Source organism: Xiphophorus couchianus, chromosome 5, assembly GCF_001444195.1.
Source record: "Xiphophorus couchianus chromosome 5, X_couchianus-1.0, whole genome shotgun sequence".
NCBI lineage: Eukaryota > Metazoa > Chordata > Actinopteri > Cyprinodontiformes > Poeciliidae > Xiphophorus > Xiphophorus couchianus.
The window spans coordinates 22,047,043-22,067,235 of record NC_040232.1 but is presented as its reverse complement, the minus strand read 5'-3'; the positions used below and the strand labels follow the sequence as shown (position 1 = coordinate 22,067,235).

General features: G+C 41.2%; 1 protein-coding gene across 1 annotated transcript in view; it reads right to left on the bottom strand.

Annotated features, from left to right (window-relative positions):
• Window positions 1-14,794, bottom strand: part of LOC114144183 (dolichyl-diphosphooligosaccharide--protein glycosyltransferase subunit STT3B-like) — a 29,274-nt gene extending 14,480 nt beyond the window's left edge. Inside the window, exon 1 of the mRNA XM_028016726.1 lies at window positions 14,067-14,794. Within this exon, the coding sequence (XP_027872527.1) occupies window positions 14,067-14,341 (275 nt within the window). The 5' untranslated portion in view covers window positions 14,342-14,794. The remainder of the gene's footprint in view (window positions 1-14,066) is intronic.
• Window positions 14,795-20,193: the final 5,399 nt, after the last annotated feature.

Below are 20,193 nucleotides of genomic sequence, written 5' to 3'. Positions count from 1 at the left end.
AGCAAACGGCATCGTGTAGTTTGGCACCAGAAATAAGCAAACTACTTTAACATTCACTAGAGTTGCTAAATTCCTACAGGCTACAGAAGATTCACTTCAGTCAATCCAACACAGATTCCTTCAAGCTGATCTGAGAGGAGCTCATGGCCACTGCTACCTGGTTCAGAGATGGGATCAGGATGTTCCTGCAGCGTCTCCACCTGTGGAGGTTTTCCAGGTGAAGTCGATCTTATTCACAGATCTTATCTACCTCAGCAAAGGACTAAAAATCAACCACTGTCCTCTTTGCCTCTGCTGTGAAAGGTCTGGCTCACAGACAAGCCCACCAGGTCAGGTCTGCACGTTTACAGTTAATAAAAGTCACCCCACTGTGGAAATTCAGTAACTTTCTTGCTATATTGAGCAACAATTCAAACAAAAAAAATTGGTATTTGCCAAAATTGGAATCGGCCAGAAAACTGCAGTCGGTGCCCCCTAGAAGGAAGAAAGGAATAAATGAAGGAATAAAGGAACGAATGAAAGAATGAAGGAAAGCAGGAGGGAAAAACTAATTCCAGATCTTAATATCCTCTCTGGCTGTGATGCTGCTGCCCCAGCAGATGACAGCAGAAGTTTGTTCCATAAAGGTTGAAGCAGCACAGTGTGGTGTGCAGCGGCAGCAGAGCAGCTCTCAGAGAACATACCTGCTCTTTTCATCACAGCCCAGAAGCTGGGCAGAGAGCCCAATCTGTCCACACTCTCCTCTCCTCTGCTGCTCTCTAAATAATTACTGATGAGTAGGCGACTAGCGCTGCAGCTGTTCCTCTCACTGATGAGACAACACTGGCCTCTACCACAGCCCAGTGTTGGGGAACTTAGGGCACCAGCTCAATGAAACTGAGGAAGCAAACTAAGAGAAGAGGGACAGTTGCCGGGCAACGGTAAGAGAAAGACATAAAACTTTACGAGCACTATGTGAGAACATGCACAATATTGAGCAATCGATAGTAATGCTGCCAAACGTTCGCCTTCCTCAAAATCCTCCTGTTAACTTTAAAATGGGCTCCAGACATCTAAACCATGCTGACTGGCAATGTTCACATTTAAGTAAGCTGAAAAAACCCACAGGAGACAGAGAGAGCAGGGCTGGACAAATAAATCAAAAATATGTATTGCGATCGACACGTGATCAATATCAATAGATAATCTGTTGGAATATTCAACACTTTCACCAAAATCTGATCCAGAACTGCACAACATTTTGGGGGATGTAGACATAGGAAAGGCTTTACCTGCTCAAATTCTCACAGCCAGCATCAACCAACTCACTCACTCAATGGTTACCTAGCAACAAATTACTGGGTAATTTACGCAGCAGCAGATTATGTTTTGCCACCGTGACTCATAATTGTTTAAAAATAAGAAAACTGTAAGAAAGGAAAGATCATATCATCAGTTTGACAGTATTTCAGATATTAAAAAAAAAAAATTATAATTATCGATATTGACTGATATGAAACTCTTGTATCACAATATGTTTTTCAGCTGTGTCGTAAAGCCCAAAGAGAAAAGCTAGCAGAAACATTTTAACAGGTGAAGTTGGAATAATTTTCAGTGTTTGTGCTCTGAAGTACAGAATATGTTGTAATACTTTGAAAGATACAGAACCCCAGCTTTTCTTCATTTCACTAGGTCAGCAAATAAAGTGGGACAAAGATCATTAATCATGATAAATATTCCTTAGCAGCAGCCATGGGGACTCTTCTCAATGCATCATTTCACTGTTAATCAGCTGTAATGGAATAAAAAAAAAGGTAATTAAGCAAATTTCAAAATATATTTTTCAGTTAGACCTCTAAAGTGCTAGATTTTGTGACATTGTTTTTTTGACTTTTCTTAATCATTTCTGCTTCTGTTTTTGTACCATACCGGTATTTATATTTTCTAAAAAAAACTTCTCAGCTATCATCAAGTTTCTTTGTTCCACCTATTCAGTCGTTAAAGAGAACAGCTTAACAGCTCAGACTCTGTAGGGCTGGAACCTTTATGATTAGATTATGTTTCAGAAGTGAGAGGAGGATTACTGTTTCAGTGAGCTTGCGAGTTAAGATCCACCAAGATTAAAATGATGCTTTCACAGCATAAAAGCCCTGATTCCAATGACTATCGGTCACAAGTAGGGGTGCACTGATTGCAGTTTTCCGGCCAAACACTGAATTCTAAAAAGCCGACTTGACGATTCTGAATTTGACGAATATGGATTTGTTTTAGAGACAAAGTCGCTAAGTTGGTAACAGTGGGTGACTGTTGACTGAGCCCTGGTGGGCGGGTCTGTCAGTTATAGGGTTTCCCCCAAGTGCATTATAAGCCTGGCGTGCCACCAGGCTAAGTCTTTTTATAAGGCCTTTAGATTTAAACAACAAATACTACAAAGGTAATATACTGGACTCCCGGGGGGCCACAGTCTATGAATATTTGAGACCCCTTCTTTTAATAGTTCGAACACCAAATATACATTAATACACACAGTGAAAACCGTCTTAGCACTACCATGGAAGATAACGTCCACTGTTTTCTCATCTCTACTGTTGGCAGTACAGCCAATCAGGAGCAAGAAAAATGAATGGCATTCCTCCATGCAGTTTGCTGCATTAATATTGCTTACAGTGGTACAGCACTACTCCACAGCGCAATATGATACAGTACCAATGAGTGAGAGATTATTCAAACATGCAGAGTGCAACTGTGTTTGGACACAGAAATTGGCAAACACTCTGTCTTAACCACAGAGAAGAGTACACACTGAGTTCAGATCAGCTCATTTAGGCTGATTCACCCCAAGTGTCACCACAGGGCACTGCACAGAACAAACAGGAGCAATTTTAACTCAGTCATATTTACATTCAATCCAACAGTAGAGTTCAGTCAATCAACTCAAATTCCAGTTCCAAACAGTAGGACTAAAAAATGACAGTAACAATCTCATCTGTCCGTGTATCAATCAACTCCAAACCACTTCTTTGTTCTGTCACAATTATCGATTTATTCCATTTTGATTATCATGCTCCAAACTTTGCAAGGACTGACCACCCCGCTCTACTGCTTCCTCATACACACAAAGCCAGCAGGCCAGTGACCTTCCCATACATACTTGATGACAGCCACGCCCACATCGACACACCCACCACACAAGTGTCAAAGCCGCTGCTCCTGTCATATCAATAATTACTTATTTCATTCATATGGCTCTTACAGAGCCTCAGTGAAAACGTGTTTATTATTATTAACTGTTTGGTGCAAAACAGTGATTGAAAATCGATTTTTTTTACTGCATGTTTATGTCTGTTAAGGCTAAGATGGAGCGGCACTGAAAGCAGCTCTTTAAACCATTCAGACTACGAACACAACAGAGACACAATCAAAACTGTCAGATGACTTATTACCCGCGATAATAACTCAGAAATAGTCCAAATAGTTTGGATGTATTTTTATTTCTTTCCTCCTTACGGAAGGCTTCTGTTTATATCATAGGTTTGTGGTGCCTTTCTATACTAAAGAAAAAAATATAAAATGTTAGCTATTTCACAAGGAGATATTAGCATACATGCAAAAACCTTACATAACTTTGTATTAAGGCAGAAAATACGGCGGCCACCGTAAGAAAGGCTTACAGTATTCAATTATGCCGCAAAGCTGATCAGTAGATTATTGCGTGGGAACGCAAAAGTTTTGCAAGGGAACGCAAAAGAAAAACAATTCCCCATGTCCCCTGGAGGGCTCCGTAGTATTCTACTGCAAATAAGCTGAGGAGGAAACTTCCAAAGGTACTGGTAATAATAATGACTAATCATTTTAGCTACTCCAGAAAGCTAATGTTTCTGTAGCTCAGTGTGATCAAGGAAGAAGAGGCATTTGTAGTAGAGATGCACCAATAAGACAAAATGTATTTAATCTTAAATGTAAAATGTATAGTTTTGTTTGTATAGTGTTAGTGTTGGCTTAACTATTGCCCAAAGAATGTTGTTCTTTTTGCAAATAGCCTTTTTTAAGTTCTGCATACTGCAGTTAATGCTGTAGTATGTGTATATTTACACATACTGCAATATATTTCTAAAAATATATATTTATATATTTGTTGAAATTGTCACTATGTCATGACAATATGTTATGAGAAATTATCTGTGAGAAAAAATAGGGAAAAAAAACAGCTCCTCTTCCTTCTCTCGGTGCTAACTAGAAACAACCAATCAAAGACAGGAGGCGGGTCTTAGCGCCGTCAATCACAATCACACAGTCTGTTGTGAATTCTAGGTTAGTTGGTATGGCCACTGATGACGGCAGATAAACCAGTTTTTCTGTCTCAGTAAGTTTGTTTCTCTGCCATTAGCAAATTGAGCAGCAAGTACACAGGATGATTGACAGCACTAAGGCCTTCCTCCTGGCTCTGATTGGTTGTTTTGGCCTGGGACCAGTGAATTCATTCAGACAGAATAGTAGATCAGGGAGGTGGAGGAGATCAATCTTTTCACAGATTATTTGTCTCATGCCATACGGTCACGACATGGTGACAGCTGCTACATACTGCAGTTTTAATGATGGATCGACTACTAAATTAGTTGAATAATCATTTCATCACAATTAATTCAAATCAATAGTTTCAGTATTAAAAACATGTAGGCATATAGATCCATGTATAATCCTTACAGTAATCAAGAAGTGCACAGATCTAAATCGTACAGAAATGTTGTCAAACTGATGAACTTCAGCAAAACTGGCAAAACCTTCACTTTGGCAATATTTAATAGAGACGTACCTCCTGCTATGGTCTGTTGGATGCCAGTAAGGTCAGACCAGGACGCCTCCACAGGCAGAGAGAGACAAATAAAAAGAAGCCAATTAGCCGCTGATGGTAGTAAACAGCTCTGACGAGAGACCAAATGGAGAAAGCATGTGGGGTGAACTGCAAATAAGTTGAACATGTTCGAGGAACACATCTGCAAAGCAGCTCTCATCACAGAACTGGACCTTGTTTTACCCTGCAACACCTCTGGTTACTGAACTGCCATGGGTGACGTTGAGTAAGCCCAAAAGATCAAACTAAAACAAGATGACATTAGGGGGTTTCTGGAAGGACCTTCAGGCTTATTACAAAGCAGTTTCATCATCACAGTCTGTCAGAGTGCTTGAACAGCACAAGGATGTTTGCAACATAGAAATTCACTTCTAAGGTTAACAATCTGTACAAAAGTGTTACAGCCAATCACAGTCTTTGTCACAGACGTTCCAATCGATTATAAATGACGATAGCTGGCTAAATTCTGACTACGTGCCCCTTTAATCACAGAGACGGTTCTGAGGGGAGGATTTGATGGTGCTATGACACGATGGATAGTGGTGAGCTCCCCAAGTCTGTATTTCTTTAGAAGTACACAGCACATAATGCCTCACAAAAGATAACCTACAATTCAAGAACTGTACCAGGAAGTAATGATCAAGAGCGAGAAGACCTTATTCTGCTTTGCAAAACCCTGAAATCCATCCATCCATCCATCTTCTTCCGCTTATCCGAGGTCGGGTCGCGGGGGTAGCAGCTTCAGAAGGGAGGCCCAGACTTCCCTCTCCCCAGCCACTTCTTCTAGCTCCTCCGGGGGAATCCCGAGGCGTTCCCAGACCAGCCGAGAGACATAGTCCCTCCAGCGTGTCCTGGGTCTTCCCCGGGGCCTCCTCCCGGTGGGACGTGCCCGGAACACCTCACCAGGGAGGCGTCCAGGAGGCATCCTGACCAGATGCCCAAGCCACCTCAACTGGCTCCTCTCGATGTGAAGGAGCAGCGGCTCTACTCTGAGTCCCTCCCGGATGACTGAGCTTCTCACCCTATCTCTAAGGGAGAGCCCAGCCACCCTACGGAGAAAACCCATTTCGGCCGCTTGTATCCGCGATCTCGTTCTTTCGGTCATGACCCAAAGCTCATGACCATAGATGAGGGTGGGAACGTAGATCGACCGGTAAATCGAGAGCTTCGCTTTTTGGCTCAGCTCTCTCTTCACCACGACGGACCGGTACAGCGCCCGCTTGACAGCAGACGCTGCGCCAATCCGCCTGTCGATCTCCCGCTCCCTTCTTCCCCCATTCGTGAACAAGATCCCGAGATACTTAAACTCCTCCACTTGGGGCAGGACACCCCCCCTGACCCGGAGAAGGCACTCTACCCTTTTCCGGCTCAAGACCATGGCCTCGGATTTGGAGGCACTGATCCCCATCCCGGCCGCTTCACACTCGGCTGCGAACCGATCCAGCGAGAGCTGCAGATCACGATCTGATGAAGCCAAAAGGACCACATCGTCTGCGAAAAGCAGAGATGAGATCCTAAGGCCACCAAATCGGATCCCCTCAACACCTTGGCTGCGCCTAGAAATTCTGTCCATGAAAGTGATGAACAGAATCGGTGACAAAGGGCAGCCCTGGCGGAGTCCAACTCTCACCGGAAACGAGCCCGACTTACTGCCGGCAATGCGGACCAGACTCTGACACCGGTCATACAGGGACCTGACAGCCCGTATCAAAGGGCCCGGTACCCCATACTCCCGGAGAACCCCCCACAGGGCTCCCCGAGGGACACGGTCGAACGCCTTCTCCAAGTCCACAAAACACATGTAGACTGGTTGGGCGAACTCCCATGCACCCTCCAGGACCCTGCCGAAGGTGTAGAGCTGATCCAGCGTTCCACGACCAGGACGAAAATCACACTGCTCTTCCTGACCCTGAAATATTGGGAAATAATAAAAAAAACTACTTTAAACAAAGTGTAAAAAAAAATCTATGAAAGAAGAGTGAGAGTTTTAAGGTGAAATTCTACAGGAACTGAGGAGTCAAAACACAAGACTCACAGAGGCTCAAGTTTGGTTTGCTGCCGAGTCAGCTCGCCTCAGGATGGAAGACTCTAACTATGCAAGTCAAAATAGTTTACCAACAGAGAGGTTCTAGAAAAAATAACTTTAATATTTGTGGAATGATGGAGCATAAGGAAGAAGCCCCACAAAATGTGTGACTGAACTGTGGAAAAGGCAGGCTACGCTGCAGAGCAGATACAGAGCATGTCTGCAGAAACCTGTGACAGATCCAACTCCATGCACAACAATCGTCGGCTACAAGCAACCTCAGATGCAGGAGCAGTGTTATAAGAAAACACCAGAGTGAAATTTGACAGAAAGCTTTATTTTTATGATGTCCACATCACCAGTACTCGGGGAGATGTGCGAAGCATATGGCCTGGTAAAAACAATCCTCAAGAGGATCTGATTTCAGACGCCCTATTGTTAAAAAACACATTGAAAGACAGGATTATGGATCTACCAAAACGCAGATGAAGCAGCCCCAAACAAATGTGGAATTTCAGGATAAATGCCATAGCAGTTATGGAGGAAAAACTGAATGAAGTGTTGCCATGGAAACACACCAACGCTACAGCTCGGCGTTTAACCAGACCTGGCAGTAGATCGGAACGGAGCTGCAATGTGGTATGATGGCACACTTTAAATGAGCACATCCCCCTTTTACAGTGCTGAAAAGCCTTTTGTGAAGATGAGGCGTCTTTCTACCGTTACTGCTCATGAAAAATGAGGTCATCTAAAGCTTCAGTATCTAAGTTATGCACCACTGTTAGGATGTAAATATTTTTATACATGTCCTTAACCAGTTATCTGAAGTTAATCTGAGCCTTTTTAAAAAATACTATAAATCGCTAAGACTGAACTCAACAGGCAGTCCAAGACAGGGAATGTGTGTATATGGCTGAATGTTGGAGAACTAAAGTATAAAACTGTTCTACTGTCTACTCACGAATACAAAGGACTCTTATGTAGGATGAATATGGATGGATCTTTTACACTAGTGAGGATTTCGTACTAGAAAAAGTTAATGTGCCATATTCAGATATTCACAGTATTATATGAAAGCATCAACATTACACCATATCAGCAAACAGATGCAGTTTAAAATTGCAGAGACTTATGAAAAACATGGGAGTTTTAGTGATGAGGCAAATAGGATGTTGGTATTAAAGGAGCAGTAATGTGCCGATCGATTGCCCTGATTTCTTTCATTTTGAGCGAACGACTGATACCTGCATGTGAAACCAATCTCATCTACCTCTACAAAGGTCTAGAAAATAAGATATGAACATTCAAGGTGTATTGTGACCTTATAACATCTGACACCAGCTGCTTCCACTGACCAAACAATTTTAATTACAAATTTTTTTTTTTTTCATGGGGGGTGCACATTGGCAGTTGATAGCACTGTTGCCTTGCACCAAGAAGGTCCAGGGTTCGATTCCCGCCCTAGGGACCTTTCTCATGGACTTTGCATCTTCTCCCTGTGCATGGTGGGTTCTGTTCCTCCCACAGTCCAAAAACCTGACTGTTAGGTTAATTGGTCTCTCTAAATTCTCCTTAGGTGTGAGTGTGTGTGTGCATGGTTGTTTGTCTCGTCTGTCTCTGTGTTGCCGTGCGATGGACTAGTGACCTGTACAGCGTGTACCCTGCCTCTCGCCCAAAATCCCTCGCTGGAGATAGGCACCAGCACCCCTCTTGACCCCATATGGGACATGGGTGTAAGAAAATGGATGGATACAATTTGTTCAAGAAAACACGTCAATTTCGAAGAAACTTACTGTTTTGGTTTTTTGATAAAGTTTTTGCGCTAGGATGAGGTGCCGTTTCAGCTGCGACAAAATTAGTGCATTTTGTAAAACTGCAATGGAAAGACGTTTTGCACATCACGCGAGTCAACAACCCGATGTTACTACTGATTTATTTAGTGAACAAACTTATTCACATGTGATTTTGATTGTATTTCTAATTTAATGGAAACACAGATATTGCAAAATTGTGCTTTTTCAACATTAGTGGAATATCAAAAAGGGTTTTGAGCACAGTTGTAATGAAAACGCAGTTAGTGTCACTTATTACAAAAAAAAAAAAAACATTGGTAGTTTATTTGCATGGCACATTCCAGTTACAAGGCAGTTCAAAATGCTTTATATCATAGAAACATCATGCAGTCATTAACTAGCAAGCGATGAACATTACATTTTCTCAAACGCTCACATCAAAATCATGAAGCAAATGTACATAAAAAGTCTGGATCAATGTTTCAGTTATGAATCAAAGGTATCTTTGGTGGGTTTTTAGTCTTGATTTCAAGCATCTCATCTCGAATGGAATTTGCCACATTCAGCAACATTTTTTCCAAAAATGTAGTGGAATTTCTATGCTTCAAAATGGCTCATGAATTTAAATTGGCCACAAAGAAGTCGAAGGCCACTGGAAGTGATAACTGAATACTCTTGTGGAATGTGTAAGGCATTACCGTAGAGCTGGAGCGTCGGCCGGCGTTTGAGACGTGGCTCAGATGGAGCCAGACCCTCAGAGGGAGGTCCAGCTAACCAGCTTCAGCGCACCAGACAGAGATGAGCGCTAATGAAGCCGTTTGTCTCTCTGCTCTGATTCTGCTGCTGATCGGTGCATGTTTAACACGACCAACATTCAAAGCACTACCAACTACTGGTTAGCTGCCTCATGCCAACGTCGATTACTGTCAGATCTGTAGTGGCTTGATCTGGAGCTTCTGAAGGAGAGGGACCATTAACCAGACGCATCAAAGGGACACAGGGTGTGGGGTGCGGGGGAGGTGAGGAGGAAGGAAGGAGAGGGAGCAGCACAGCAGGGGACTGATACAACCGTTTGCTCTCCTACAATGTTCTTCCTAAAGATAAAGAACAAAAAGATAGCAACCTTGTAGCGAGGCACCATGAGGGACACTGTCATCAACCAGAGCAAATTCACTTCCTGTTCACCCTTTAAGGAAAAACTCCCACTATTATATATAGAATATATATCAAAGGTTTATTTAACACAAGACTTCCACTAGACGAGTGAAAACTCCTTTCAGAATAAGCGATTCCATCAGAGATGCAACAAGAAATCAGCTGACTACTGAATCAGACACAGCATGGGCACCACAGAAGAAGACAACACTCTTTGGGGTGGAGGGCCTTACTGAGGAAAGTCTAATTAAAGCTAGCTATCTCCGGTATCAAAAAGGTGTTTAAAAATTTAATTAGGCAAACGGAAAGATGGCTGCGGTTCATTCAGGGTGCAAGAGAGAGAGAGAGAGCAAGACTTCCAGCAGATAACAGGAATACAAAATTTGCAGCAAGATGCAATTAATTTACTAATTCATTAATTGATAATTAACTTTGTAATCAATCTGTCTTTGATTCACATGACAACTTAAAATGGCTTGTAAGCCAAAATCAGCTTAAAGAATATCATAAAACATGCTTGTAAACCTTACAACCAGGAGACTGGCTATCTGAACTTATTAATAGAAAGGCAGGAAGTCACCGTTGACAACAAGACACTTCACGTTCTCATCTCCAGTGCTAGGAGTGCCAATTTGTTAGTCATTATGGTCCTGATCATTGGAATCTGAATCTGAAGAGTTTTCATTTGAATCTGGACATCCAGCTGTCTGTTAAGGATACTGGTATAGTGGTACATCATTTACTCACATAAAGAATAAAAGAAAAAGCTTCTTTTCTCATTTCTATGCATTTCCAATGTAAAATCAATACTTTGATTTCATTTCTGATTTAAAATATTAGTAAAACCTAGTTCCTAAAAAGTACTCATAGGAGAAAAACTAGAAAAATATAGCATGAATATAGTTTTTATATGTTCTTAAAAACATATCACCATCAGTAAAAAGAAAAAAAAAAAGATTGAATCATTTAAAATGACTAGGAACTGAAACCGGCACGCAGAAGTCTAATTGTTGCGTCTTTAATCCCTAAACATCAGCCAGATGTGAGGTTTTGGCCAAACGTTGCCTAAATATTCTACTAACTTCCTGATGTGGGCAAAGGACAGAACACAGGCACATTCACAGACACACACAGACACACACAGGAGGACTCCCACGATTCCCCAGCTAACCAAATATCTCGTTTACATAAAGCCACCTGTCAAACAGTGGAGGAGGGTGATGGAACAATGAAGCACTGTAAGAATAAATTTCACCGTGCCGTGCTGCATTAGGCTCTCGGAGAGCGACGGCGCAGGAACTAAAGGATTCTCACCCAGGAAGAGCTTTCAGGTCTGCTCTGTGTGAGCCAGCAGACAGACACCAGGCCGGCCGTTAAATCCACACCAGCAGACTCAGTAATCATTAAACGCTTCTCAGTGATGCAATGCAGACTTGGAAAACGCAACGGCCAAATAGAAGGCTTGGGTAGATTGAGATTAGAATGTAAGCTGTTGGACTCTCAAATTAAATAAAACAAAACAAAAAAAAAAAAAGCAGCAATTTTGTTTTATGAATTGCACTTACCAAGCAAAAATGTAGTGTGCAAAAACAAAGTAGCCCTTCGTCTGAATGAAAACACTGGTGACCTAATTCTGCAGCCTGCCAGGGGTGACTTGACAAGTTTTTTAACAATAAATAAATAAATCACACTAAAACATGTATATGGGGATGATAAACGCCTTAAAAACTGATAAGTTTTAAACTTTTGCAACCCCAGATTTTAATGTACTTATGTTTAAAACTGCACTCCTGCTTCGATCACCATATTTATAAAAACAAATCTCCCAGGCCTTCCCTCAGTATATCATTAGCCTGGTGGGCCACCAGGCTTTACTTGCGCCTAAGCATTGTTTATTTATTACAGGGGTTTTTATACACCAGTAACAGCAATAGCAAAGACGGGTGACTGCCTGGCTTAGGACGTTTTCTGGAATCTCCTGTTCAGCCTTCAATGGATCTCAAGATAGGTGGGTTGCTAAGGATCCTACACCACCTGTCCTTTAAATCCAAGGAAACAAGGATATGTTTGGAGGAGCCTTCGGATTTGGCCATCCTTCATCGCAGCGCTGTGATGTAATCAACCTTCAGATGCTGCCTTTGAAGGGCACAGTCCCTGAACTCGGACACACCTCACAGATAGACAACCAGAGGTTAGGAAAGACATTGTCTTGTCTGATGAGTCTGTATTTCATTTAGATGGTAAAGTCAGAATTTTGGGGTAAATCTGAAAGCATTTTTCCATCCTTTCTGGTAGGCTGGTGATGTAAAGCAAACATGTTTAGGTTTTAAACATCACTGCACATTATACAACTGGGTTGGATTGATGGCCTTAGTCTCTCATAGACTCAATCGTTGGTGCATTTTTATTTGTAATCCTATACTTGGACTTCGTCCTTCAACTTTCAGGGTTTCCTGCAGTGAATTAGAAGCCTGGTGGGCTACCAAGCTTGGGACACCCTGTATTTGTTGGTCTACAAAACTGGAATGTTCACCTTTAGGACTTAAAAGTCCAAACTGAACTTTGAGAGAAATCGTTTCAGTTTTCTGCTCCATCTTCTTGGATCAGAAATACACAAACCTCAGGTTGCTGTTGTCACTAAAATGTTTTTAAGATGGATTCTGAGAAGGACTCATTCATCTGTAAATGTTTCACTTGTAGAGTCTTTTAGCTAACTTATTTATGTTGGTGTTAACTTTTTCTGTTTTGCTGTGAATGCTCTGTAAACTGTGTGCTGCTGTCAGAGATGTTTAATTTTTTTTCTGGTGAAATAAAGGCTAATAATAATAATGACAATATTAATAAAGGTGTGAGAGAATTGGCACAAACTGAGTATTTCTTTCCCATCTGCAGCTGCTCAATTTTACAAATAATCTCAGAGCATGTTCTTGAAGATCAACTTGATTCCATTCACCACATGTCAACCAGAGAACCTTTGGGAAGTGTTGGACTGGGAGCTTTGCATGGTGATAATTTGGTGAATCATGGTGAAGATCTTTGTAGCTATGTTTTCCATCCAAGTGTCATGTGAACATTAAGCGAACTTTAAAAATGTCACAAAAAAGAACAACAATAAAAAACAGAAAATGTGATTTAGGTATGTTCCCATCAACTGGTCTGCAGGGAATCAACCAGGCTAAGCAGGATTTTTCTCCAATGTTGGTGGCTGTAATAAACAGGAAGTAGAGGTTGCAAACTAGCATGGAGCACACATCTCAGGAAAATGAAGACAGTGTTCCCCTCTGAGCTGGGGTTCTAGACTTTGGATAATGCGAGTTTCATGAGTCTGGTAAGACACAGACACACCAGTGGATGTGAGTGTTCACTACGTCTGAAATTATTCAACAAATGTATTTCCATCTCCCCTTTAGCCCATCAACTCTTTCTTGGAAAAGCCAAAAATCACATCAAGCAAGCGTAAAAACATTTTTGCAAAATCGAGCAAGTTATCTTGAATTTTGCTGTTTCCGTCAACATTTTCCATTTTCTCCACACATTGGAAAATGTACATAAAGAACCTTGATGGAAACAAGGTTAACAGGCTAATATCTCAGGAATATTTCCAACAGTTCCTTACATTCAGGTCTTGAGGAACTCAGTCAGACCTGAAGTTAAAAGGGAGACCATCTACCAATAAGCTGTGCTCAATAAACTGGCTGGTTAGTGCATGTCTGAATATCATCCTCAATATTTGTTCCTTGAGCAGATTTTGCATTCAGCTTTGAAAATCTAAACTCTGATCAGTGTGCAAGTGTGCACCACTAGATAGGCACTTAAAAAAACAATCAGCTGCATGAGATAATTTCACTTCTAAAACTAAAGTAAAGGTTTTGATACTTAAGGAACATTCCAACGTCTACAGGAACAGTTTCTGTAGTGTGCGGCAAAACTGCAAAGCAGCTGAGAACCAGAACATGTGGACATTACAGCCTGCAATCAGTGCTGCTGCTCCAGAGCAACAAAGTCAGAGGTGAACGCTGAGTAAACAACGGAGAAATCTGGTAGAGGGACTGGTGGCGCAGCTGTTTGTTTCCGGGTTGAAATTGTCATCATTCCCCAAATTTCCTACGCTGCTGCTGCTGCTTCAGCGCTTCTTTCTATCAGCAACAGCACGTTCAGGATCACCAAACACCCAGAAAACTTGCGAGGAAACACCGGAATATGTCTTAAAGAAGGCTCCGCAAATCTTGGCAACCAGTCGGCTTTATAGAAGACAACTTACCAAGGGTCAAACTCGTGAATGATGCTCTCGAAGCGGATGACAGCGAAGAGCCTGGAGCTGAAGCCGGCCAGACAGGCCAGAAACAGGATGGTGAAAGACAGCAGGGACTGCCAGCCGGCCGGCTGCGACAGGCCGCCGGACAGACCTCCCCCGGCGCCAGCCATGCCGTCTCTCTCCGCCGCCGCGGTGCTGCTGCGGCCATTCCCAGAGTACGTCGCCGCGGAGGTCAGCGAGGATTTGTGTTTGCTCTCGGAAATCTGGTGATGCTCCGCCATTATTCTACGTCAGCCTCGCGGTGGCAACCAAGCAAATGGAGCTATCTGTTATCACACAGGAAGGGACCCCCCTCTTGCCTTCCTATTCTGCGCCACGCTTCACTTCTGCGCCACTCGCAGCACCTTCCCCGGACACTCCGGAGCCCTCCAAGGTAGCTTTTGAGATTCCCGACTGTCTGACCTTATTCCCCACTGAAGGTAGGAGCAGCTAGACGATTCCTAGGAACCACATTGCAGCACAGTTTGGCTGCACCCTAGAAGTGTCACACGCGGCTCGAGGAGTTCCTCCTTCCTTCCTTGGAGCTGAATGAAAGGGGCGGGATCTGTTCGTGGAACAGGAAGAGTCGTCAGCCTCTCACAACGAGACAGGTACAGCGTGGACGGACACCGCTAATGCGGAAGTCCAATCAGGTGACACGGAGCGTGACAGACAAGCATAAGGACTAATGAGAAAGCCGAAGCTTGACCCTCATGACGTACCTCCCTCCCTCCCCCCACCCAACAAGCAAAAGCCGTTGAGGCGGGGGAGTGGGAGGGGGAGGGGGAGGGGCCGACTGCGGTACAGGTGACCAGCTATCATGTGCGCTGATGGCTCCTGGTTCAGTGGCACTTTTTGGTGAGATTAACTGAACCCAGTTTTAAATAGAGAGAAAATTTGCACAAGAAATAGAGGTAAAGAGGTTACCTGTAAAATTATATATATATCTATCTATCTATCTATCTATATATATATATATATATATATGTGTGTGTGTGTGTGTGAAGTAACAATTTAAATGTGTTATTAATGTATTAAATTTATTTTTAGTTTTAATGTATTAAAACTGGAAATAAATATAGAAATAATTTATTAATATATTTTAAATATATGAAATTATGTGTTACATAATTTCTTATATTTAAATATATTTTGTATTACTGATGTCGTTAGAAAAGCTAGACAATAATAATTTAATGATTAAATAAATGACTTTCTATTCCTGTGCTGAAGCACATCATGAACAAATTTAAATTATACATTTCACCCGTCCACTCTATTTCTCCCGTCATTAGGGGTATCTTTTTTATTCATAATTTATCACAAATCCCAACATCCTAAGAATATGTGCCAATCTTCTTTTTGGAAAAGCTTTGTTTCTTTATTTTAAAACATAAAAATAGAATTAGAATGGAATTAGAACTCTTTTGAAATGATAGCACATTTCTTGTTGTGTAGATATTTATCAGAAATTATAAGTTGTCTCTTTTTCACAAGGTCATGTAACATTTGCGGTCAAGCTGAGTAAAACTTATTTTTACTTAGCGTGACTGAGGGCAAAACTTTGAGGAAGGCCTGGAGGATAAGTACACTTACCACTAGGTGGCGGTGTTATCTGTGTTTAGACTACCTCTGACCAAGTCACTGTATTTGCTCAGACAAGACTAATGTTTTAAAACCTCGTCTTAAAGGGACACGGCCCTGTTTTGGAAGTTTCCCAGCTGCAACACATTAGATTTCAATTAGTGGCTTAACAAGCTTTTGCTGAACTGCAGCCGTCTTTAACTAGAGAAACATCTGGACTAGAATCTATCAACATTACTGCAGGGTTTTGGCAATGTTGTAACACTTTAAATAACAAAAAATAAAATCCCAGGAAATCCTGTCTGCGCTGACTTTTTTTTTTTATCAAAATGATTATAAAATCAGAGGTTGGAGAAGAACATACTTTTGTACGGTTATTAAATGCCAAAAAATAGAGATAATTTATCAAAGGTAAACATTTCATCCATTTAGAAAAAAAGTTTTTCTTCTCTCACTAAAATTTGAAATGTCATTTGCAAATATTCATAGATATTTTTTGTTTTATCAGAGGTGATAATTTATTATTTATCATTAAATAGTATTGAGAGCCGTACAGTGCCAGGGCCCCGGACACCCCGGAGCCCTCCCAGGTAGCTATTGTTATTATTTTTATTATTAGCGTCCATATTTTTGAATTTAATGTTTTCCAGCTGTAAATGAGCCGATTTATCCCAACACTTGCTAACTTCTGCTAACTTCCGGCCCTACTCACATTTTCCACTGAATCCATAAAAGTTATTATATATTTTTTTTGTACCACTGCTGATCTTTTAACATCACCATGGGGCATCATGTGTGCAAAATATTAAAAAAGGGAAGCTATATTTTGACAGATGTAATTCTCAAGAAAAAAAAAAAACTTGCCGTAGAGAATGACTGGAATTTTTTGTAATTCCTGTGGATCATTGTTTACTTTATAGGAGCATAATTGCGTATGATTACCACCTAAAAAACCCCTGAGACCTGGATAAATATGGGCTCAGCTGAGGGTGGAATGCCTGGCTGCCTGGTGTGGTGATTTGGAAAAATGAGGGTTTGAGGTTGTAAACTTAACCAAGGCCATCTCAGTTTGCATGTTGTTCCTCTGCCTTTGTTATGCTGTCAGTTACTCTGTCCTAGTCTTGCAGACAAAAAATGTACATATAAGTGAGTAGTAAGTACTTGATGCTCTACTTGTTTAAGGTGCCTTAGTTAACTAGCCAACATTTTTAGATCAATTAATTCAATAGTACATCTGAAATGGGCCTAACCAGGGCCGGCACAAGGCATAAGCAAACTAAGCAGCCACTTAGGGCTCTACGGCCACTGAGGGGTCCCCTTCAGTGGAGCTGATTTCTTTCTTTTCTTTTTCTTTTTTAATAATAATTTCTATGTTATTATAATAAAAAAAAACACAATTTCACTATGAAGTGATTTGTTTTTACAATAATATATATTTGATCATTTATGTAGAAATAATTATTTTATGGATAAAAAAAGAAAAATATTTATTGCTCTTGGGGACCCCTGGTGGCCGCGGTAGGTACCGCACGCTTCGCCGGTACCATGAGCTGCATCCAAACGTCCAATGCTCCGGTCAGAAGTTAAGTAAGCAAAACAATGACTCAAAAAAGGACTTATCCTTCAGGACGGGACAAAAGAAAGAGGGAGAATAGAAAAAAGCCAAGATAAAGGTTTGTTTTAATGTGCCTTGGTAATGTAATGTAAAAGAATATGTGTGTAGAGCTGCACTGATTGCAGTTTCTGGCCGATCCCTGGTTACCGATTCTTAAAAAGCCTGACCTGCCGATTTTGATTTTGGCTGTTATGAATTTTTTTTTTGTCTGAAGTGTCGCTAATTATAGCAAGGAAGTCACTGAGTTGGCAACAGTGGGGTGAATATTGTTAACTATAATCATTCAGACCTGACCTGGTGGGTCGTTCTGTCAGTCAAACCTCTCACTGTAGAGCAGAAGAGGACAGAGACTGATTTTTAAACATTTGCTGATGAAGATAAGATCAGGGGATAAGATGGACTTCACATGTAAGTATCAGCAGATCATGTTCCTCCAAAATTAAGGAAATCAGTGCCCAGAAATCAACTGGTCAATAAATCAGTTGGCCAATAAATGTATCCTATATTATACATGTATATAATGTAAACAGCACTGCCAGAGAGGCAATAGGTTTATAGCAGGTGTGTGAATGATCTAATGATCAGACTGCTGATTGCAGCCAGTTCACATTGTTAGCAGAAATAGAGGGCCCCAAAACCACATTTCGATTAGGGCCCCATGGAGGCTTGGGCTGGCCCTGGCCCCAAACCATTGAAGCAGTGAACATTTTAGACCTTACTAATTGACATCTGGGCCAAAATTGAAGGTACTAATTAACTGGTGTGTTTTTATCCTCTGTACTATCCAGTATACTGGTACATGTCTTAGAGACACAAGTTAACTAGCTAATATATTTTAGCTGCACCAGTGAATTGGTAAAGCTTTCAAAGCTTTGACTAGTGTACATACGGTCTTTGTTAGTATATTTCATCTAAATTAATCATTTCAACTTGTGTATAACTACAGATGTGTAGATGTGAAATTGATGTTAATGTTGATATCAAGGATATTGAATAAATACAAAAATGTTTGCCATAAACCTGGACTTCCGTAGCACCTCTCAATGCCACAGGCTGGATGCCTTCATGCATAATTCATAAAGGATCCCTTACCAATCATACTGTAGAAGACTGCTCATTGTGCAGGCCCTGTGGAGTACAGAGAGAGGATGGGATGAGCCCATAGAAGGAAATCTGCTTCAGTCCTGGATTGAATGGGAGGGAGGTCCATGTATCCCCATATTGTGTTTTAAAATCATTTTTATTGTTCTCACGTAATATTAAATATTATGGAGAGACGAAATTCTGGGTTTTCATTAGTTATAAGGTATAGTTCTCAAAATTAGGAGGCATAAATGTATGAAATATAATTTCAATCTGGAAAGACTCGTACACAGACAGAGAGAGAGAGAGAGAGAGAGAGAGAGTGGTATTAGAAAATTTAATTGACAAATGAAAGTGTTTGGCGCTCGGACCCAGGAGGAAGACCGCTGTCAGAGAGAATGAGCCGCTGTGTATGGAGATTGGAGACGTCTTCCCCCCGTGGGCTCGGACACTGGTGGTGGAGAGGATGCCGAAGACTGAATGGACATTGAAGAAGTCTTGAGCTGATATGGAGTGAAAATAGTGTCAAAAAGATTTGTGTGTGCGTAAAATGATTTGTGCGTGCGTAACAGGATTTGTGCGTGCGTAAAAAGATTTGTGCGTGCGTAACAGGATTTGTGCGTGTGTAAAACGATTTGTGCGTGCGTAAAAAGATTTGTGCGTGTGTAAAAAGATTTGTGCGTGTGTAAAAAGATTTGTGCGTGCGTAACAGGATTTGTGCGTGCGTAAAAAGATTTGTGCGTGCGTAACAGGATTTGTAAACCTTAAAAATAAAATACATGTTGAAAAAGTACACACAAATCACCTGGTATGCACACACAAAACTGCAGTTACACACAAATCCGGTTACGAGTGCACAACTATTTTTGAGACTCATTTCACGCCTCGGTGGAAGCTCCAAGATTTGTGTGTAGATGGTGCGTTTACATGCTAGTAAAAGCTGGGACATCTGAGTTTTCTTCGGAACTGTTTCTTTTTTCCACAGTTCAATACATATTTCTCTCTTTACTTGTCTCGTGGCTTAGACATATTTTTGTGAGAGAAAAATACATATGTCATTACACCCACGTCTACTTTTTAATACTATAAGATTGTTTATATATGAATCCGCATTTGGGACCTATTCAACTGTAATTACTTGGGTAAAAAATTCAACCACTAGGTGGCGGAAGTTTATTCCGCTCTGACTGGGAAAAGCCTTCATTCAAACTGAGAGAAGAAACAAGAGAATGGCGGGTCAGCCGAGTGATCATGTTCGTGGTTTACCGTCCGAAGTTAGTGGATGTTAAAATTTGCACGTTTTCCTGACCGTTGTAATGCGTATTTTTTAGATTATTTCAGATTACGTTTTACGTTTCAAGTAGTTCGACCCAAAGTTCTCGCCCTTCTATAGCAATAGCTCATGTCTACGTTAACTAAGCTACTATTAGCCCTCGATTAGCATCGGTCCAGTTTAAAACAGAATCTTCCTGGCCCATTACAGCCATGTCTACGTTTATCACCATGCTCAGCTAGTTTTATGATGCCGACAATAATGTAGGCTTAGGTGACGTCTTTTATTATTTGAAGGATTCATCCCAGTTCTCCTCACTAATTGTAGTTTTTGATTTAAATTTTTTTTTAGTTCTGCTACAGACTTATGTTTCGTCTATCACCTGTATATTTTATATCTTACTGTAATCACTTAAGATTTACTCTTCTCTACATTTCTTCCTGGAATATGATGGTCATTGCTTTCGTACCAGAAATAAATACGTAGAACATCTCTTAACAAATGTACAAATGTATTCTATGCCATACATATACATCTGC